The 23120-nt window shown below is 38.9% G+C and overlaps 1 protein-coding gene across 1 annotated transcript in view; it reads right to left on the bottom strand.

Annotated features, from left to right (window-relative positions):
- LOC124552479 (molybdenum cofactor sulfurase 2) overlaps positions 1-23120 on the bottom strand; it is a 162196-nt gene that overhangs the window by 11358 nt on the left and 127718 nt on the right. The window contains exons 11-12 of the mRNA XM_047126760.1: positions 13038-13144; positions 6035-6139 (exon numbers count right to left, since the gene is read on the bottom strand). Of these exons, the coding sequence (XP_046982716.1) occupies positions 6035-6139; positions 13038-13144 (212 nt within the window). The remainder of the gene's footprint in view (positions 1-6034; positions 6140-13037; positions 13145-23120) is intronic.

The following is a 23120-nucleotide window of genomic DNA, read 5'->3' as shown; positions in this document are numbered from 1 at the left end:
ATACTCTGATTGTCTTGTGGTACAGTTCTTTGTGTTGTGGCGCTCAAGGATGAACTTGGTCTTTTTCTATTGAACAGCAGTTCTAGTACACACATAATAAAAAAAAAAAGTTTTGCATCACCACGGTTCAGAGAGTTCCGGAACCTGTACAGAAAATTGGAATAGAGATCAATATAAATATCATTTCCACCCTTTTTATTGCTCATGAAAACCACACACTGCATGTCGTACCACCATACAGCGAGACCTTCAGAGGTGGTGGTCCAGATTGCTGTACACACCGATAACTCTAATACCCAGTCTGGTTAAAGGTATACGCGACACTCATCGGTGAAGAGAATGTGATGCCAATCTCGAACGGTCCATTCACCATGTTGTTGGGCCCATCTGTGCCATGCTGTATGGTGTCGTGGCTGCAAAGATGGACCACGCCATGGACATTGGGAGTGAAGTTGCACATCATGCAACCTACTGTGCACAGTCTGAGTCGTAACACGACGTCCTATGGCTGCACGAAAAGCATTATTCAATATGGTGGTGTCAGGGTTCCTCTGAGTCATAATCCGTAGGTAGTGGTCATCCACTGCAGTAGTCGCCCTTTGGCGAACTGAGCGAGGCATGTCATCGACAGTTCCTGCCTCTCTGTAGCTCCTCGATGTCCGAACAACATCACTTTGGTTCACTTCGAGATGCCTGGACACTTCCCTTGTTGAGACCCCTTCCTGGCACAAAGTAACAATGTGGACATGATCGGACCGCGGTATTGACCGTCTAGGCATGGTTGAACTACAGACAACACTAGCCATGTACCTCCCTCCTGGTGGAATGACTGGAACTGATCGGCTGTCAGACCCCCTCCATATAATAGGTGTTGTTCATGCATAGTTGTTTACATCTTTGGGCGGGTTTAGTGACCTCTCTGAACAGTAAAAGGGACTGTGTCTGTGATACAATATCCACAGTCAACATCTATCTTCAGGAGTTCTGGTAACCGGGATGATGCAAAACTTTTTTTGATGTGTGTATATTGGCTTTGTTTCATGGATGAGAAATGGTTTCTAGTAAGGTGCTACTTGTCGATGTTTTTGAGGAACTGAATGCCCTTAATGTACCACTTCAAGGATGAAACAGAATTGTGTGAGTCTACATTTTTGACAATGGCATTAATCGAGATGAAATGTCGATCTCGATTGCAGCTGGAAGGGGATCTATGAGTTGCAGGCTCCAAGATTCATCTAGGAATGAAATTTATTTCTTCACAAATTCAGACACGCAATAACAGCAACTGTGAATATGTCTGAAAATTTCCAAATTTCGAACTTTGTACATTCTTACTCTTGTTTATTTCCTTTTTGGATGATCAGTTTGAATCAGCTTTTAAACTGGAATTTAAAAGTTGACTATTGTCCTATTATCATTCATATCTCAGTATCTTTCAAATATTAAAACATTCTACGTGAATTAAAAGAAATATAGATGGAAACAGTTAAACTTTACCTTACCAACTAATTTCTGAACCAATAATGCTCAGTTCCAGTAACTATACATGCAGCCATGGTTATTTGTGAACTAGTTGTGCTTGTTAACTTTAACCCTCTGTGAATCATACAAATGCATACTCATTAAAAACAATTAATTCTGACATCAAAAAGACTCCCTCTCATCATTAACATTGTTGTTGTAACTGATAGTTGCAATAATTAGACAGAAGTAAATAGATACTGTGGGCCATATTAAAAATAGGTGATTTTGGAGGGGGGGGGCAACTACAAAATAATGTATGTTTCATAAGGGGGCCGCAACGGAGTAAGTTTCAGGAAGTTTCTGCAGCAACTCTATGCATTCACAAAGATTATTACTGGCCCAGAAAAGGGCAATCAGAAAGATCCATGGTGTCTGCTTGCAAACTTTGTGCAGTCTGTGACGAAGCAAGCTGGGATAATTTTACTTCCCCTCTTGTTTTGCCATTTGCCTTCTTAAAATTCATTTTTTCATTTTGACAAATTACCATTAACATAAGTGAATATAATCTGCATTTTCATTGTAGAGAAAGGTTGGCCCTCAGTTTTAAAGAATATAATACCAGATCTAATTTTGTGCTTAGTTTTATGTATGTAATTGATTTTCTAATTTATTTTGACTGTTCCTAGTTAGTATCTTTCACTATAGGGCAAAATCAGTAATTATTTCATAACTTAAATTCTATTGTTGATGTATAAACAAATATAAATTCTGTATTAATTATAAATATTTAGAGGAACAACTGCTAGTAATCTTACAGTACCTATTTGGCTCTCTTCAAAAACATGTTAGCAAAAGTAATTAACAGTTTTCTCAAAGGTATTGTTTGCATAATTTGTTAATTTCATGATTTAAACAAATAATTCAGCTTAACCCTCCTAGTACAAGAAGCTGTTGAAAAGATGTAAGTTTTCGATATATTCAGTTAATTTAATGAGTTAAGTTTTAATTGTAATTTTTGTAAATTAAACATCAAACAATGTGAAGTTCCAGTACCTATTATTGCGAGGATATATATGGGCCCAATTTTTAGTCACGAGACAGTCAGTCCACGGCCAAGTTTCAGACGAGAAACCTTTGTTGGTTAGAATGACAACGATGCCGCAACTTAACAGTGAAGTAAGTGTTACACAATTAGCCCAGGTGTTAAAACAATGACGTGTCTGCTCCATACATACCTTTCTGTTCTTCAAGAACGGTGAACTTTGTGGTTAGGTTTTTACTGCTCGTAGATGTTCAATAGTAAACTATTTTAGCAGTATGTGGAGGTGTTAACTATTAACTATTAATGAGGCTTACAGAAAGTTTAAACAATAGTGCACTGGCCATACATATATAACTGCATACTATTGGGGAGTTGTGAACAATGAAAGTAAAAGACTGTGAAACACAACTGTGCATCTGTCGGCTACATCATTTACAGCAGACAGTAGTTGCACTTCCACAATCCATTTTTCAGCCAGTACATCGACACTGAGGAAAACGAGTGAAGAAAGAAAGCAGGGCGAGCCGTCACGAGGCCTGTGTTTAAGCATCCCAGATTTATAACTGTCATCCTTGTACATACACTCCCACACTCGTGGTTAATAATATGAACACATTCAAAATGAGCTGCCACATTCATTGTCTGTATCACAAAATATTAACATTTTAAAGCTACAGTGATTTCCTCATCTGTTGTGTGTGTCTTTGTGCTGCCTATCAGTCACCCCCATGTCACTGTTGCTTTTACTTTGTTTTTGTTGATATCCAAGCTGCCTTTGATTTAACAAGGTCTTCAATTTATTCTGTCATATCTACCAATACATTATTTAGTGGACTACTACACTTTTACTTTTAGTCTTTTTGTCTGTTAATTTACCTTTTTTATAATTTTTGTTCATTTCTTATTCAGTTGTACAATGCTTCTTTGACCACTGTAGAGAATGGTGAACACTATTCTGCAAGTTTCATTTTACATAAGCAGCCAGCAGAATTAAAAAATCTCTGATGAGCCAGATATTTTTCAAAGGCTTCCTTGCAGCACTCTCCATTTAATTTGTACAGGGCTTATTTGGTGTAGCTTAGTGTTGCACTGTAACATATTATTTATTGTATATGACACTAAATTATGTAGTGAATTATCACATGAACAAATTGCTTTGACTTACATTGTTCCACAGAATGTGCTGAATTAAATTAAAATTATAGCTTCTTCCACTCCTGTTTGGCAAGACAAATCCACATTAAACAATGAGAAGAAAAATGTAGGTATAAAACAAATTATGTGAAGTATGAGAAGTTTTATTGCTACAAATATCTACTCACAAGGGAACCTTCCCATCGCACCCCCCTCAGATTTAGTTATAAGCTGGCGCAGTGGATAGGCCTTGAAAAACTGAACACAGATCAATCGAGAGAACAGGAAGAAGTTGTGTGGAACTATGAAAAAAATGAGAAGAAAAATGTAGGTATAAAACAAATTATGTGAAGTATGAGAAGTTTTATTGCTACAAATATCTACTCACAAGGGAACCTTCCCATCGCACCCCCCTCAGATTTAGTTATAAGCTGGCGCAGTGGATAGGCCTTGAAAAACTGAACACAGATCAATCGAGAGAACAGGAAGAAGTTGTGTGGAACTATGAAAAAAATGAGAAGAAAAATGTAGGTATAAAACAAATTATGTGAAGTATGAGAAGTTTTATTGCTACAAATATCTACTCACAAGGGAACCTTCCCATCGCACCCCCCTCAGATTTAGTTATAAGCTGGCGCAGTGGGTAGGCCTTGAAAAACTGAACACAGATCAATCGAGAGAACAGGAAGAGGTTGTGTGGAACTATGAAAAAAATAAGCAAAATATACAAACTGAGTAGTTCATGTGCCAGATAGGCAACATCAAGGATATGGCGAGCTCAGGAGCGCCGTGGTCCCGTGGTTAGCGTGAGCAGCTGCGGAGTGAGGGGTTCTTGGTTCAAGTCTTCCCTCGGGTGAAATAATTTTATTCTTTATTTTCGCAAAGTTGTGATCTGTCCGTTTGTTCATTGATGTCTCTGTTCACTGTAATAAGTTTAGTGTCTGTGTTTTGTGACCGCACCGCAAAACCGTGCGATGAGTAGACGAAAGGACATGGCTCTCCAATGGGAACCGAAAACATTTGATCGCAAGGTCATAGGTCAACCGATTCCTCGACAGGAAAACATGCCTGATATATTCTATACAAGACTGGTGAAGGCATGTGCGTCACATGACAGGAAAATGTTGTCGACCCACCTAACTTGTACACTTGGCAAATGGGTAAAAAGATTCTTCTACCTTGCCGGATTTCGGTTTTCTTGTGGATGCGATAACCACTCCCAAAAAAGTGATGAAAACATAAGAATTTGTCACATAAACTGCAACAAATGAATGCAACAGTTTTGCAGTCGCACAGTTTTCCTTGTGCTCCGTCAAAACATATGTTTTTAACGTTTTCAATTTTTTCCGCGTGTAGACCGTCAAATCCTGCATATGTCCAAGCAAATCTGAACATGTCCTGGAATTTTGGACAGCAAATTTGATTTTGTGTAAGTGCTTGAACTTTGATAATTGTCTGAAAATAAAAAATTAAAATTTTCGCTGCCGGGAAGACTTGAACCAAGGACCTCTCGTTCTGCAGCTGCTCACGCTAACCACGGGACCACGGCGTTCCTGAGTCAATATTCACATTTATATTGCATATGTTACACATGGACTACTCAGTTTGTATATTTTGCTTATTTTTTTTCATAGTACCACGCAATTTCTTCCTGTTTTCTCGATTAATCTGTGTACAGTTTTTCAAGGCCTATCCACTGCGCCACCTTATAACTAAATCTGAGGGGGGTGCGATGGGGAGGTTCCCTTGTCAGAAAACAGAGAAATTAAATGCAGCCGCCTTTATGATCAGAATATAGTCCATCACCATGCTTTACTTTGCATACTGACATTCCATGATGTAATATTGGGTATTAACTGATGAGCCTCATGTAGTCCACTACTTAATGGGTGCTGTTAAAATCACATTCCCAAACATTATCTCTCTCATGAGATTTGTTGTTGATGATGTGATCTTGTTTACAGAAGTCACAGTTGCAGCTATTCACAGTACAACATACAGAGAAACAGTCTAAAAGTGGGAAACACATCCTTCTTGGTCATTCAGGAAAGAATGTGTCATTCTTCAGAACGCACTGATAGACTTAATAATAAGCTGCATAGCTTGAAACCTAAATTTAACAATGCTATTGGCTAAATCCTCTTATTTTCTACAGGGAATGCTCAAGATTCATTTAATGCTTACTGTCATTACTGCAATTTACTAAAATTAAGAAAATTGAGGTAATATTGTTCTTGTAACAAGGACAAGGTAACTGGATCAAGGCATCATGAATCAAAATGATTCTACAGAGAAATCATTACAGTTACTAATAGGCCACAGCTAATACCTTCGCATCGACACTAATTTGAAATAAAAATTTTATTCGTATAGTGGCGTATTCCAAACACATACCTTAAAATCCACGGATCCTATACGCAAGGTTTTCCACTCATTTTCCTCAAAGGCATCTGTACTTTCTACAACCAAGTTGCTGCGAAATCTTTCCAATAGACCTTCCTGGAACATGAAGTGAGCACATTGTCGCTTAGAAATACTATCTGACAATAACACAAAATATTTCAACAATAGCATCAGTTTAAAACAATCACAAGGAAACTTCTTTGAGCGTTATTTGAAACCGACTGTTGATACGACACTCAAAAAAGAAAATAAAAAAAAAACATGTAGGAAAATAAACATAGCATTAAGCAACATTTTCAGATAATAAATATTGCAACTGAACTGCACCAGCATATCCAAGTAAGTACAGCTGAGGAGAAACAGAAAAATGAGGAAAATGGGAGCACCAGACACTGCAGTCCTCAATGGTACATACATTGTTCAGGTGTGCTCTTGTACATAGAATGCTTTTAAATATATGCAGTGATGGGATTGGGAGTATTTGTAATTGTTTGAAGAGGGTCCCACTGTAAATTCTTGCAGAGTTGCGCATTATAATTTGAATATCTCTTTTCTGTAGTTTGAAGGTATCTATTAAGTGTGATTTAGTTTTACCCCAGAATACTATACCATAAGACACAACAGACTGAAAGTAACCAAAATACACTAATCTAGCACACTCTAGATATTACCCTCAATGCAAAACATGCTGAACTGAACCTGTGGGATAAATACTCGATACAGTCTTTCCGGCTTAAGTTTTGATCAATGTGCATGCCCAGAAACTTTGTGGATTGCACATTCTCTATCTCTTTGTCACTCACTTTTAACTGGAGATCATTTCCTTGGTTTGCTTGTATATGATTTGTTTTACTTAAGTGTTAACTCGTGTGCAAAAAAATGTTCAAATGTGTGTGAAATCTTATGGGACTTAACTGCTAAGGTCATCAGTCCCAAAGCTTAACCTAAATTATCCTAAGGACAAACACACACACACCCATGCCTGAGGGAGGACTCTAACCTCTGCCAGGATCAGCCGCACAGTCCGTGACTGCAGCGCCTTAGACCGCTCGGCTAATCCCAACCCGTGTGATTAAACCTCTGTTGTATATATTTCAGACTATGTCAGTTGTAGCGGATAGTGATTTGTTTCATCATCACTTATAATTATGTTCATGTCATCTGTGAACAACATAGTTTTGGTAGCAATATTTGGATTCTTTGTCACTTATACAAAGCAAGAATAATAAGGGACCAAGAACACTGCCCTGTGGGATGCCTATTTCCACTTTTTTTGCATCTGAAAACTATTTGATTTTATAGTTATTATGATCTGAGGTGACTTCTACAACCTGAGTTCTGTCTTAAAGTTAAGATTCAATCCATTTCCACACAGCTCCTCTTACTCCTGTTGCCTCAATCTTGTTTAACAAAATTTGGTGATTTACTGTATCGAATGCTTTTGATAGATCTAAGTTAATTCCCACTGAAAATTTTTGATCATCAAAATTCTTGACAATCTGCTCATTATAAGCACGGATGGCTGATTCTGCACTGTGGCCTGAGTGGAAGCCATGTTGATTGCAGTTTAGAAGCTTGTATGCATCTGAGTAATCTATGAGTCTGATTTTTATTAATGTCTCTAAAATTTGGAAAATGATTGGAGAAAGGAAACTGATTTGTAATTATTTACCTTATATGGCCCTCCTTTTTTAAACAGATGTCTAACCTTTGAGATTTTGAAACTCTGTGGAAACACCCCTTTGTTGAATGACAAATTGGCAATATATACTCCTTTATAATTTGTTGGGCAACACTTCTAATTAGTGACACAGGCACTTCATCCAAACCTGCAGACATTTTTGGTTTTAGACTGTTTATCACATTTAATATTTCATTTTCATTTATGGGAGTTAACATCATACTTCTATCTACTTTTGAAGCTGTTAATTTCTCATGTTTGGTTAAGTTAAAAAATTGTTAGTAATGTAATTTGTCATCTTGTAATTCAATATTTTCACTATTTTCGAGTACTATTTCCTGATCTAAGAGGCTCTCACCTGTTTCCCTTTTCACTGTTTCCCAAGTAGTTCTTGATTTATTGCCTGATTTTGTTGTTAGTCTATCATTACTTAGTAATTTTGCTTGTGCTGGAACAGTTCCGTCCTCCGTCGCAGCGGGACCCACCTCCTCTTCCTCAAAATCACCCTCTCCAAACCTTCCAGGAATTTCTGACTTCCAGCCTTGCATCTCAATCCTTCTTAAAAAACCTTAATCCTACTCCCAACATCACCACTGCTGAAGCCCAGGCTATCCGTGATCTGAAGGCTGACCGATCCATCGTCATTCTTCCGGCGGACAAGGGTTCCACGACCGTGGTACTTGATCGTCGGGAGTATGTGGCTGAGGGACTGCGTCAGCTTTCAGACAACACCACATACAAAGTTTGCCAAGGTAACCCCATTCCCGATGTCCAGGCGGAGCTTCAAGGAATCCTCAGAACCTTAGGCCCCTTGCAAAACCTTTCACCTGACTCCATCAACCTCCTGACCCCACCGACACCCCGCACCCCTACCTTCTACCTTCTTCCTAAAATCCACAAACCCAATCATCCGGGCCGCCCCATTGTAGCTGGTTACCAAGCCCCCACAGAACGCATCTCTGCCTACGTAGATCAACACCTTCAACCCATTACATGCAGTCTCCCATCCTTCATCAAAGACACCAACCACTTTCTCGAACGCCTGGAATCCTTACCCAATGTGTTACCCCCGGAAACCATCCTTGTAACCATTGATGCCTCTTCCTTATACACAAATATTCCGCACGTCCAGGGCCTCGCTGCGATGGAGCATTTCCTTTCACGCCGATCACCTGCCACCCTACCTAAAACCTCTTTCCTCATCACCTTACCGAGCGAGGTGGCGCAGTGGTTAGACACTGGACTCGCATTCGGGAGGACGACGGTTCAATCCCGCGTCCGGCCATCCTGATTTAGGTTTTCCATGATTTCCCTAAATCTTTCCAGGCAAATGCCGGGATGGTTCCTCTGAAAGGGCACGGCCGACTTCCTTCCCCATCCTTCCCTAATCCGATGAGACCGATGACCACGCTGTCTGGTCTCCTTCCCCAAAACAACCAACCAACCGACCTCATCACCTTAGCCAGCTTCATCCTGACCCACAACTTCTTCACTTTTGAAGGCCAGACATACCAACAATTAAAGGGAACAGCCATGGGTACCAGGATGGCCCCCTCGTACGCCAACCTATTCATGGGTCGCTTAGAGGAAGCCTTCTTGGTTACCCAGGCCTGCCAACCCAAAGTTTGGTACAGATTTATTGATGACATCTTCATGATCTGGACTCACAGTGAAGAAGAACTCCAGAATTTCCTCTCCAACCTCAACTCTTTTGGTTCCATCAGATTCACCTGGTCCTACTCCAAATCCCATGCCACTTTCCTTGACGTTGACCTCCACCTGTCCAATGGCCAGCTTCACACGTCTGTCCACATCAAACCCACCAACAAGCAACAGTACCTCCATTATGACAGCTGCCACCCATTCCACATCAAACGGTCCCTTCCCTACAGCCTAGGTCTTCGTGGCAAACGAATCTGCTCCAGTCTGGAATCCCTGAACCATTACACCAACAACCTGACAACAGCTTTCGCATCCCGCAACTACCCTCCCGACCTGGTACAGAAGCAAATAACCAGAGCTACTTCCTCATCCCCTCAAACCCAGAATCCCCCACAGAAGAACCACAAAATTGCCCCACTTGCGACAGGATACTTTCCGGGACTGGACCAGACTCTGAATGTGGCTCTCCAGCAGGGATACGACTTCCTCAAATCCTGCCCTGAAATGAGATCTATCCTTAATGAAATCCTCCCCACTCCACCAAGAGTGTCTTTCCGCCGTCCACCTAACCTTCGTAACCTGTTAGTTCATCCCTATGAAATCCCCAAACCACCTTCCCTACCCTCTGGCTCCTATCCTTGTAACCGCCCCCGGTGTAAAACCTGTCCCATGCACCCTCCCACCACCACCTACTCCAGTCCTGTAACCCGGAAGGTGTACACGATCAAAGGCAGAGCCACATGTGAAAGCACCCACGTGATTTACCAACTGACCTGCCTACATTGTGATGCATTCTATGTGGGAATGACCAGCAACAAACTGTCCATTCGCATGAATGGACACAGTCAGACAGTGTTTGTTGGTAATGAGGATCACCCTGTGGCTAAACATGCCTCGGTGCACAGCCAGCACATCTTGGCACAGTGTTACACCGTCCGGGTTATCTGGATACTTCCCACCAGCACCAACCTATCCGAACTTCGGAGATGGTAACTTGCTCTTCAATATATCCTCTCTTTCCGCTACCCACCAGGCCTCAATCTTCGCTAATTTCAAGTTGCCGCCACTCATACCTCACCTGTCATTCAACATCATCTTTGCCTCTGCACTTCCGCCTCGACTGACATCTCTGCCCAAACTCTTTGTCTTTAAATATGTCTGTATATGTGTGGATGGATATGTGTGTGTGTGTGTGTATACCCGTCCTTTTTTCCCCCTAAGGTAAGTCTTTCCGCTCCTGGGATTGGAATGATTCCTTACCCTCTCCCTTAAAACCCACTTCCTTTCGTCTTTCCCTCTCCTTCCCTCTTTCCTGATGAGGCAACAGTTTGTTGCAAAAGCTTGAATTTTGTGTGTATGTGTCTGTGTCTGTTTGTGTTTCTAACGACCTGCCAGCGCTTTCGTATGGTAAGTCACATCATCTTTGTTTTTAAATACCTTTATATATATATATATATATATATATATATATATATATATATATATATATATATATATATATATATATATATAATGGAAGGAAACATTCCACGTGGGAAAAATTATATATAAAAACAAAGATGAGGTGACTTACCGAACAAGTCTTTCCGCTCCCGGGATTGGAATGACTCCTTACCCTCTCCCTTAAAACCCACTTCCTTTCGTCTTCCCCTCTCCTTCCCTCTTTCCTGATGAGGCAACAGTTTGTTGCGAAAGCTTGAATTTTGTGTGTATGTTTGTGTTTGTTTGTGTGTCTATCGACCTGCCAGCGCTTTTGTTCGGTAAGTCACCTCATCTTTGTTTTTTTATATATATATATATATATATATATATATATATATATATATATATATATTAGTTTATTACATATTCTTTGAACATGGGATCAGTACAACTTTTCAATCAAGAGTTAGGTATTTTCATTGTCCTCAATGAATTTCCTCAATGAATTTCTAATACCTGTTGTAATCCAGGAATTAGTATGTAAATGGCCATATAAGTTTTTCTGACAACTTTTTTAGGAAAACACATTTCAAATTTTAACTTAAACAGGGAAGAGGAAACATTATATGCAGCTCTTGTTCTTGTTTGTAACAATACTTCTGCCAATATTGGGTAACCAGTGTATTTACGAAATGACTGCAGCTATTAGAAGAGAAATTTCTTTTGTAAATTTGATGTAAAGTATTTTCAGTCACCGGGGCTGCGAGAATTTTAAAGATTAGTGCACTTTGATCATATTAGTAGGTCAACATTAATTACATTTGTATATATGGTTTCTCTATTTGTGAAGAAATCATCTATGAGACTTTCTGTAGAGTTTGTTACTCTTGTAGGGCAAGAGGACACAAGTTGAAGCTCTGTAGAATATTCAAGAATTGATCTTTAGATGCACTTTCAGTTAACAAGTTGACATTAAAGTCTCCACTTATAATTACTGCTGTTTTTTATCATGTAATATGTTGAGTGATGCCTCTAACTTATTTCTAAAACTTTGGGATCACCACACGGTGATCTGTGAACTGACATTGTTGTTAATTTACTCTTTTGTTTATTCATCTGCATTGCTGCAACCTCAAAATGTTTTTCTTCACACATAGATTCAACTACAATCAAGTTTTCAACTTTTATTCCATCTCTGTATTATTTTCAAGCACATTAAACTATTACTTAGTTCTAAAGTAAGTTCTGTGGTTTTTGTTACGGATCACGTACTGTTTTACAGTCTGACACTGGCGAACCCATATTGGCTAGACTCTGAAGAATTACTTGCTCTTCTTGCCAAATTTTCAAACGTTTTAGTGTATTGTATGACAAAATCAAGTTCTTTCCTAAGTTTATTCTCTATATTCACTTGCAGACTGCACTGTACATTTCAATGGCACCATTATATTCCATACCACAGGTGCACTTATTTTGAACTTCTATCCATGATATGACAGCAATTATGGTTGAAGGTGCGAATTCTTAATCCATTTAACACAATTTCATGGCATATAGTACACTTTACTGATGAAATATGATCACAATTTACAGGCTGATTTGAGACTACATGTATACTTGACACCATTTTGGTACCTCAATTTGTGTGTGGATTCACAGAAGGAAGAAAGGTCATGGTGCACAAAAATCGAGGAGGACAGACAACAATTTTAACTCCGCTCTTCCCAAATGTGAGTCCAGTGGGCTCAGTACCTGGAGTACAGATGACATTTTATTTTTTTTCTTTCCTCATTTTTATTATCAGAGCCTCAAGTTCATGTTTATCCGTGAAACCAATCACTTACGACATTTACTGTCAAATACCAGTGCATTACAACTGTTTGAAAACAACCGTCATATGCAACATAATTACCGAGAGCTGTGCTGTTTAACAAAACTGATCTGCAATTTTATAGAGTATTGTCATACTTACACATCCCCCCCCCCCCCCCACCCCCCACCCCACCTCACCAACATGCATTTGACTGTGGAATGCTAATTAGAATACCAGATGTGGTGTAGAAGCTTTTCAAATACAGGCAGATTCCATTACAGACTGGCCAAATTAGAGCTCCACATTTTCTTTTACCAGAGTTACAAAAATTTCTGAACAAGGTCGGCTTGTGAGCAAAGGAAATGGAACCTTATGGAGGTCTTTCTTGAACTCAAAATAAATTCGTTTTTACTGACCTTTGGGAATGCTGCTCTCTCCTGCAGGATGTCTGCAAACCAGTTAATACTGGCCAGGTTAATCATCAGGTACTGTGCTTGATTTGACAGTGACAGTTCAGATGTATCTGAAAAATGTCAAAAGAATACTACAGGGTGATTCAAAAAGAATACCACAACTTTAAAAATGTGTATTTAATGAAAGAAACATAATATAACCTTCTGTTATACATCATTACAAAGAGTATTTAAAAAGGTTTTTTTCACTCAAAAACAAGTTCAGAGATGTTCAATATGGCCCCCTCCAGACACACGAGCAATATCAACCCGATACTCCAACTCGTTCCACACTCTCTGTAGCATATCAGGCGTAACAGTTTGGATAGCTGCTGTTATTTCTCGTTTCAAATCATCAATGGTGGCTGGGAGAGGTGGCCGAAATACCATATCCTTAACATACCCCCATAAGAAAAAATCGCAGGGGGTAAGATCAGGGCTTCTTGGAGGCCAGTGATGAAGTGCTCTGTCACGGGCTGCCTCAGGTAGTTTGGTTTTCAGCCTAGTCAACAGCGCCTCAAGCGAACAAATGTACAACTAAATGAAACTTTATAGTTCCCTTAATTCGCCGGCAGATAGTGCTTAGCTCTGCCTTTTGTCGTTGCAGAGTTTTAAATCCCTAAAGTTGTGGTATTCTTTTTGAATCACCCTGTATAATCTGATGTAAAAGCTTGGGCACATTTTTTAATCAGAAGGTGAAAACAATCTAATAAATGGATGATGTGTAATAGAATACTAATTTTTTAATCCATTCTACAATGAAATAAGAAGAAAATGTTTAGAATTTCAGTATTTATACAATGTAAAAAATGAGTGAAGATATCCAATCCATTGGCAACAAAAGAAAAACCACTATAGTGGAAAGTTACTACAATGCTTGTTTCTTTGGAACTGTAAATTCTTAATACATCTTGCTGTTTGATACCAATCTATTGATCATAAACTTTATATAATGACCCTGCTAACAGTGACCATTGTTACATATTGATCTCAAAGATGAAGATGTAGTGAAGCTCACTGAGTTATAAGTAACACAGTGGAAATGCCTTGGCCAAATATAAATTATTTGTGGAGTAAAAATAACAACTTGCCAAATAATTGAGGCACCGTGCTGTCAAAAAGAACATAAACAAGACTGAGACACTGCTAGCTAATGGATGATTCTTTCCTTGGTGGTATAGAGTGTGTGCACATGCATGCAGTGCCCCCCTGGCCACACACACACACACAGATAAATTACATACCATGTAGCTGTAGTGCGAGTAATGTCTGTAATTGATCTTCAGGATTTCCCCATAAAATGGAAATTGTCCTATCCATCAAACACTGGAAAGTTCAGGACCGTATAACAACAATATTATCAAAAACAGACATTGCTATTCACCATACAGAGGAGATGCTGAATTTCAGACTGGCACAACAAAGAGACTGCCATAGATTTTAGTTTCCGACAAAAGGCCTTCTACAGAAGTCGAAAACACACACAAGCACAGCTCACACAACATGACCAATACTTCTGGCCACAGCAGCCAGTGGCCATGAGTATGTGAATTGTGCTTGTGTGAATGTATGTGTGTTTTCTACTTCAGCAGAAGGCCATTTGGTGCAAAGGAGTCTTTTCACTGTGCCTGTCTGACTCATATCATCCATACAGTGAATATCAATCTATCCTTTTCACAATAGAATTATCCTACCTATGTTGGAAATAAGTATTGTTTGCACCATTCATGCACAGATGGAGAGATACCACTTGTGGTAAGTGGGACATCTTGGTTCGAGTCCTTGTCCTGCTAAAATTTTCATTGACGTCATTCCATTATATAGCTGATGTTCATCCATATTCACAACTGTGAATACATTTCATGTATTTAGGCACATGGTCCATAGATAACATTAATCATTTCAGTTGATCTGTAATGTGTAGAGTGTATTCTCTTGGAGAACTCTGCAGCATAATGTGCTAAAAAGACATTTGCTACTTGTTTTACTAAGCAATATGTGTACTCTGTAATTCCTATGGTTACTGTCTTGTGTTTCATACATTAACAATAATAATTAGAAATTTTGACATAATACACCACATTGAAACTAGGTGAATTCATAAATCACAGGAATATGAGACCACTCAGGAAAACTTACAAATAAATTAAATAATGAAATTGTAAGGCAACGGAATAGATAAAAAAAAAAATCTACTAACCAAGCAGTGGCAAGAGAAGACACGTATAAATGCTGAAGAGGTTTTTTCCTGCCACTGCATGGTGAGTAGACTTCTTTTAATGTATCCAGTTACATTACATTTTCAAAAATTAATTATTTTCATTGATAAATAATGAAATTAGTTACTCGTAATGGAATAAAAACTGGTTGTGTCAGGTATCCCCACCAGGTCAGATTAAAAAAAAAAGAGATCGAAGCAATTCAGAGGCACGCTGCTAGAACTCTTAACAGTAGGTTTGATGAAGACGCAAGTGTTAGGGAAATGCTTCAAAAACTCAATACCGCCACCAACACATAGATCGCGTAAGGATAGTGCTGACAAGGTAAGAGAAATCTGGACTCTTAAGGAAGCAGTAAATTTTTCCCTTGCTCCATTTGCTAGTGGAATAGCAAAAGGGGGTTATTACAAGTGCTACAAAGTACCCTCTGCCATGCACCATATCCTAACCTGTACAGTATGTACATAGAAGTAGAGACAGATATATTCACATACTGGATTCCATAAATCCCACCTTGAAGAACAGCCTTTAAGGATGTGGGGCAAGTCAAATTATACATTACATGGCAAGAGCAGCAACTGTCAGCTACTTCAGTAAAGTATACTAACAGTTAATTACAACTTTACTAACACGGAATGATATCGCTCCTCTTCTTTGCCATACTTCACTCAAATGCTGTTTGACAAGTGAAACAAACCTCAGTCTTCAAGAAGAATGCAGGGTTCTCAATACAAAATAACAGTTGCTGTCAAGTGTGAGTAATGCTGAGCCACAAATTTAAAAAGTCACTTTTGTAAAATATGAACATGAATTTAGTGAGCACAGGCTTTGCCTGTGAATAACAGTGACTGTTAGAAATTAAGATTGCAGAGCGGCCAAAAGTAGCACGTGACTTTTCTTTATTTTGACACACTTCACTCGACAAATGTGCCATCTTCTGAACTGTGGAAATACAATGTGTTATACCACTATACAATAAAATAAATTCACATATTCACCTTACAATGTGATAATCCATATTATTAGCCAAAGGTCACATTAACAAATATCAGGCATATACGTGCAGTAAGTTGCTTTTGTGCAGTTAATGTAAACTCTTCGGTCTGGCACTCTGTGACATAAACAGCAACACATGTTATTTTTTGTTGAGTTAATCAAAGCCCTATCAGTATGTGCTTTGATTGAAACTACCATAAGAGTAATTTCAATTTGTAATTTTGCTGTGTCTTTTCAAAATTATTTAACCCTTTCAGACCTGGTGGTCACAATTGTGTACATAAAGTTTGTTCACTAATATTTCGCTGACAAGAAATGTCAGGTGCATCCACACTCACTGTGCACATTTGTGTATGTTTCTTTTAGCCATGCTCCAGCAGCTTCTGCTCTCTTGTGAGCAGTCTGTGAAGCACATAGTAAAATATACTCTCTGGTGTTGTCTCTCTGTGGGAAGCAATTACTCATTGACTTTATTGCTAAATAGTCAAGTTGTGAGTTTTTTTAATTAATGTTTTGTGTGCTTTCCATCTTTTGGAAAGATTAGACATTCTTTCCGTGGAATTTTCAGCAATTTCATCCAGATCATATTTGTGTTATGTATCAGGTAAGTTTAATGTACACAATTGTGTACAACAGGTCATTAATGGTGTAAAATAGGAAACGTAACCTAAAATGTGTCTCAGCTGTATTTGCATGGCTACGGTAGTTATGTGTGGTATTTTTTCAGTAATTTCAGTACCAGCAGCAAGGAGGAGAATAACTGACCTGTACATACGATTTTATTTTATATTGCTGGCTTTTGACTTACAAATATGGATAAGGAATATCTTTCTGTGGAGAAAGATTGGGACTTGATTATGGACATAATTGAAAATGGTGATGTTTCTGACATTAGTTTGAGTGGAGATGAGGATGACAGTGTATCACATAGCATAGCGGGCGTGAATGAAGTGTGTAGTGACACCATATCTGAAAATGAAGATGATGGAGAGGTGGTGGATGATGAAATGAACTTTTCATGCAATGAAAACAACCCAGAATTGAATAACCTGTGTGACAACATAATGGTGACACTTAAGGATCCATAAACCGGAAATGCAAGCCTCTAAGTACCATGGCAGAAACATACCAAGCTCCAAATTTTGAAGAATCTGTCTTGTGTTCTCCAATACAATACTTCAAAAGATATATAACAGATGATTTGTTCACTAGCGTGGCAGCACATACTAATATTTATGCATTACAACAAGGCAAATCCTCATTCAAGCAGACAACTCCTCAAGAACTAGAGGTGTTATTTGGTTTGCATACATTGACTCGCACTTTGAAACTTCCCAGATTACAAATGTATTGGGATACAACCCTTAAGGTAAAAGTGTTTTGGAAAAACATGTCACGAGACAGATTTTTATAATTATGAACAAATTTACACTTGGTGAACAATCTGGAGAAGCCATCTGAAAATAAAGATAAATTTTACAAAGTCAGGCCAATTTACACACCTATTCGAAAACGCTGCAGTGAACTTTCTATAGAAGAGAATGTTTGTGTGGATGAAGGAATTATTCCTTTCACTGGGATGTTTTCAAAGCAGTTTGTCAAGGGGAAACCACGTCCATGGGGAATCAAAGTCTTCATGTTGTGTGGAGAGAGTGGAATAGTGCACGATTTCCTTTTGTGTCAAGGTGCTACAACTGAACTAAATACTGCATGCTGTAAAAAATTTGAATTAGGGCCTGCTGTTTTAGGATTTTCTGTTCCACTCTCAAAAGGCAAAGGTCATAAATTATACTTTGACAACTTATCATCTGTTTCAAGTTCTGAAATCTCAAGGCATCAATGCAGCAGGTACTCTCCGTCAAAACAGATTTGGAAAGAACTTGCCTTTTTCAGATGATAAAACAATAATTAAACAAACCAGTGGTTACTGTGAAGAAACCACTAGTGCTGATGACATTACCATGTGTAAGTGGCTAGACTATAGGCCAGTTGTATTGTGTTCAAACTTTGTTGGTAAAGGCTCAGTGGATGAAGTTGAGTGTGGGGACAAAAGCACCATAAATATGAGAAAGTAGAAAGACTTGAAATAGTGCGAAGATATAATCATGCAATGGGTGGTGTGGATCTATTTGATCAATTGATAAGCTACTACAGAGTTTTCATCAGATCTCGAAAATGGCCTTTGCGTATGATTTTTCATGCTGTTGACTTTGCCATCGTGAAAAGTTGGTTGGAATACAGACGAGATGCAGACAACCTGTCAAGAAGAAGCAAATGGAACTTCTTTCCTTTCGTATCAGGGTAGCAGATGGATTGGTACTGTGCCAGAAGAAAGTGACTGAAAAGAAGAGGGGGCGTCCGTCTGATGAAGGACTGGCTTCAGACATGAGAGTCATACCAAGAAAAAGAGGAGAATTGTGACCAGCTACAGAGATACAGTTTGATTCCATAGATAATTTACCTTTGCATGATGTAGGAGCTCCAAGTCATTGCAAACTTCCCCAAATGTACAGGGCATTCTAGAATCCAGTGCACAAAATATAAAGTACATTTGTGTCTCCAAAAGAACAGAAATTGTTTTTTGCAGTTTCATACTAAACCTTAAAATCAGTCTGTTGACCGGTGTTGTTTAAATAAGAACTGTAATTTGGAATTATTTTTATTGTTTCTTCTGTTTTAAAGTGAAATAAAGAGTGGCATACTTGTTCCATACTGTTAACCTCCTTAATGTTTGACATGAAGCTTGAGACCTGATGAACACAATTGTGTACATTAAATATCTAGAAAACTAGAGATCATACGAAATTTTTTCTTAGAAAGATGTGGTCAGGAGACTCACTTGAATGTAAAAATGATGTGAGACTATTTTTTTAAGTAAATAAAATATCAGGTCTGAAAGGGTTAATAACCATGCATGATGTTTAGATTTGTATCTGTGAATGCCCAAAAAAGCAGCAGATATTTGCCATAGGTTAGTGATACTAATTTTTTTTTATTGCATTGTATTACATTGAGGCCCATGAGGTAGTTTTAACCAAAGAGCATATCAACAAAAAGTGATATGCCTTGGTATTTACTCTTAGAATGTGCCTGATCAGAGAGTTTATATTATCTGTACACAACCAGCTTACTCCACTTTATGTATGACAGGTGCACTATATACAGCCCGATGTTTGTAATGTGCAGCCCTTGGCTACCTAATGTACATTATCACATTGTAAGCTGAATCTGCGAATTTTATTTTATTGTATGGTGGTGTCAAATTAACATCTACATCTGAATCTACACCAACATCTATATCTATATTTTGCACGACAGAGGGTGCGTTTCATTTTACCAGTTATTAGAGTTTCTTCTCGTAGCATTCACATATGGAGTGTGGGAAGAATGATTGATCAAATGCCTCTGTGCATGCTGTAATTATTGTAACCTTATCCTCATGATACCTATGTGAGCAGTGTGTAGGATGTTGCAGTATATTACTAGAATCATCATTTAAAGCTGGTTCTTGATACTTTATTAATAGACTTTCTCAGGATAGTTTATGTATCTTCAAGAGCCTCCCAGTTCGGTTTTTTCAGTATCTCTGTGAGCCTTCCAATGAATCAAACAAACCTGTGAACATTCATGTCGCCCTCCTCCGTATACATTCAATATACCCTGTTAGTCCTATTTGGAACAGGAACCATACACATGAGCAATATTCTAGAATCAGTTGCACGAGTGATTTGTAGGCAATCACTTTTGTAAGCTGATTGCACTTTCCAAGTATTCTACTAATAAACCAAAGTCTAGCACCTGCTTTACTCACAGTTGACCCTATGTGATCATTCCATTTCATATCCCTACGAAGTGTTACAGCCATGTATTTATATGAGCTCTCTGATTTCAGCAGTGACTCACTGATGTTACAGTCACAGGATACTACATTTTTTTCATTTTAGGAAGTGCATAATTTTACATTTTTTAACATTTAAAGCAAGTTGCCAATCTTTGCACCACTTTAGAATTTTACCAAGATCTGATTGAATATTTATGCAGTTTCTTTCAGACATAACTTCATCATACATAAGTACATCATCTGCAAAAAGTCTGAGGTCACTATTAATATTGTCTGCAAGGTCATTAACATTCAACGTGAACAGCAAGGGTCCCAACACACTTCCATGGGGCACATCCAAAGTTAGTTCTCTCTCCATCCAAGATAAGGTGCTGCGTCCTCCCTACCATAAAATCCTCAATCCAACCACAAGTTTCACTTGATACCCTGTATGGCCAAACTTTTGACAATAATTATAGCTGTGGTACCGAGTCAAATGCTTTTCGGAAATCACAAGATACTGCATCTACCTGATGCCTTTGATTGAAAGCTTTCAGCATCTCATGTAGGAAAAGTGCAAGTTGGGTTTCACATGATCAATGTTTTCGGAATACGTGCTGTTTGACATGGTGGAGGTCATTCTGTTTGAGATACCTCACTGTGTTTGAACTCAGAATACGTTCTAAGATTCTAGAACAAATTGATGTCAAAGATACTGGATGGTAGATTTTTGGATTACTTCTAGTACCCTTCTTGTAGACGGATGTGACGTATGCTTTTTTTTCCGAAGAACTAGGCACGGTTTTTTGTTCAACAGTCCCATGATAGACTATGGTTAGAAGAGAAGCTGACTCAGCCACAGATTCAGTATAGAATCTGATAGGGATTGCATCAGGCCCTCGAGCTTTGTTCAATTTCAACGGTTTCAGCTGTTTCTCAACACCACTGACATTAATAATTATTTAGTTCACCTTTTAAATGGGAAGAGGATTAAATTGGGGCAGTTCTCCTGAGTCTTCCTTTCTATTTCCACAGTTATGAAGCTGTTCACAATGGTAGAGTGAAACACGTCAAAATAAAGTTATATGCAACTTGTGGCTTCTCTGCTGTTTTAATTTACTAACAAAAGCCCTCCACAGAAGAATGATATAATTGCTAAAAGATGAATTGGGGAGAAAATCAGTTTGGGTTCCATGAACATGGACTGGAAAAAAAACCTCTATTTATTGCATTTATAAATTCAGAGAAAATTTTGACAGTGTTAAGTGGAATGCATTTTTTGAAATTATGAAGGTATCAGAAATAAAATACAGGGAGTGAAAGATCGTCTGAAACTTTCACTGGAAACAGACTGCAGATATAGATGACAAAGGACACGAAAGGTAACAAAAACCCTTCACAGAAGAATGATATAATTGCTAAAAGATGAATTGGGGAGAAAATCAGTTTGGGTTCCACAGGAATGTGAGAACTCGTGCAGCAATATTGATCCTGAAACTTATCTTTGAACATGGACTGGGAAAAAAAACCTCTATTTATTGCATTTATAAATTCAGAGAAAATTTTGACAGTGTTAAGTGGAATGCATTTTTTGAAATTATGAAGGTATCAGAAATAAAATACAGGGAGTGAAAGATCGTCTGAAACTTTCACTGGAAACAGACTGCAGATATAGATGACAAAGGACACGAAAGGAAGGTGGTCACTGAAAAAGGTTAGACAGAGTTATAGCCCATCCCTCACATCATTCAGTCTGTGTACAGAGTGAGGAGTGAAAGATGGAGTACTCTGGAGTAGCCCAAATTAAAGTGTGCTGATAAGATTGTAATTCTATCATATAAGGCAAAGCACTTGGAGAAATAGAAGTTATACGGACACTATTGAAAGTAAAAAAATAAAAAAAGATAATGGGGTTTATTCAGTTAAGTAATATGATACTGTAGGAATTAGATTAGAATATGAGCCACTACAAGTGGTAAATGAGTTTGGCTTCTTGGCAGCTAAATAATGGTTGACTGCAAAAGTGAAACAATGGAAAATCCAGGAAAATGGCACATTCTATGTGTGCACAACAACAAACAAGCTGTCTGTCCATGCAAATGGCCACTAGCAAACAATGGAATAATGATAATTTTATGAAAAGGATTGCTACTCCCACTTAGTAAAAATTTTGAGTCACAGGCAGGGACAATAAAAGCACTGCTAATCAAGGAAGCTTTCAGCCAAAAGGCCTCATTCTACAGGAGACAACACACACATTCACACAAGCACGATTCATAAATACATGACCACTGTCTCTGGCCACCGAGGCCAGACTATGAGTAATTGCACATAATGGAAGAAGCAATCTGGGGGTGGGGTGGGGATGCTGAGGGGTGGGGGGGCAGTAAAGTGCTGCTTAAGGGAGCATGCAGTGATTAAGAGGGACAGCTATGTGCACTTAGGAGATTAGGCAGAGGTGGGGGTGGTGGTGAGGGGGGGGGGGGGGGGGGGGAGGATGAGGGGAGGGGGGGAGGGAACTGTCCTCTGCATCACCCATCCCCTGTGAAAGCAGTCATGTGATTTACAAGCTAAGCTGCAACCACTGTGCTGCGTTCTACCTGGGCACAACAAGAGACAAGCTGTCCATCCATAGGAATGGCCACTGACTAACTGTGGCCAAGAGACGGTTTACTTTAACGACTGCTTGACAACCTGAGCCATCGAGATCCTTCCTACTAATACCAGTTTTTCTGACTTCTACAGGTAGGAAATCTCCCTGCAATATATCCTATGTTCCCATAAGCCCCCTGCCTTCAACCTTCATTAGGCGCTTCCTTCACCCACCTACACTCTCCCCTGCTCTCACTCCATCACTATACAGTCTTCTATTCCACTAACACACCCACAGTCTTTTTACTTCTCTGCTTTCCTCCCCCCCCCCCCCCCTCCCCCCCCCTCCACCCCACTCGTCTCACCTCCCGACTGCACCTAACTTCCTGCCCTCTCCCCGCCTTGCCCCTGTGTGCTCCA

This window comes from Schistocerca americana, chromosome 10, assembly GCF_021461395.2.
Source record: "Schistocerca americana isolate TAMUIC-IGC-003095 chromosome 10, iqSchAmer2.1, whole genome shotgun sequence".
NCBI lineage: Eukaryota > Metazoa > Arthropoda > Insecta > Orthoptera > Acrididae > Schistocerca > Schistocerca americana.
The sequence above is the reverse complement of the archived record's forward strand: the minus strand, read 5'-3'. Positions and strand labels throughout refer to the sequence as shown.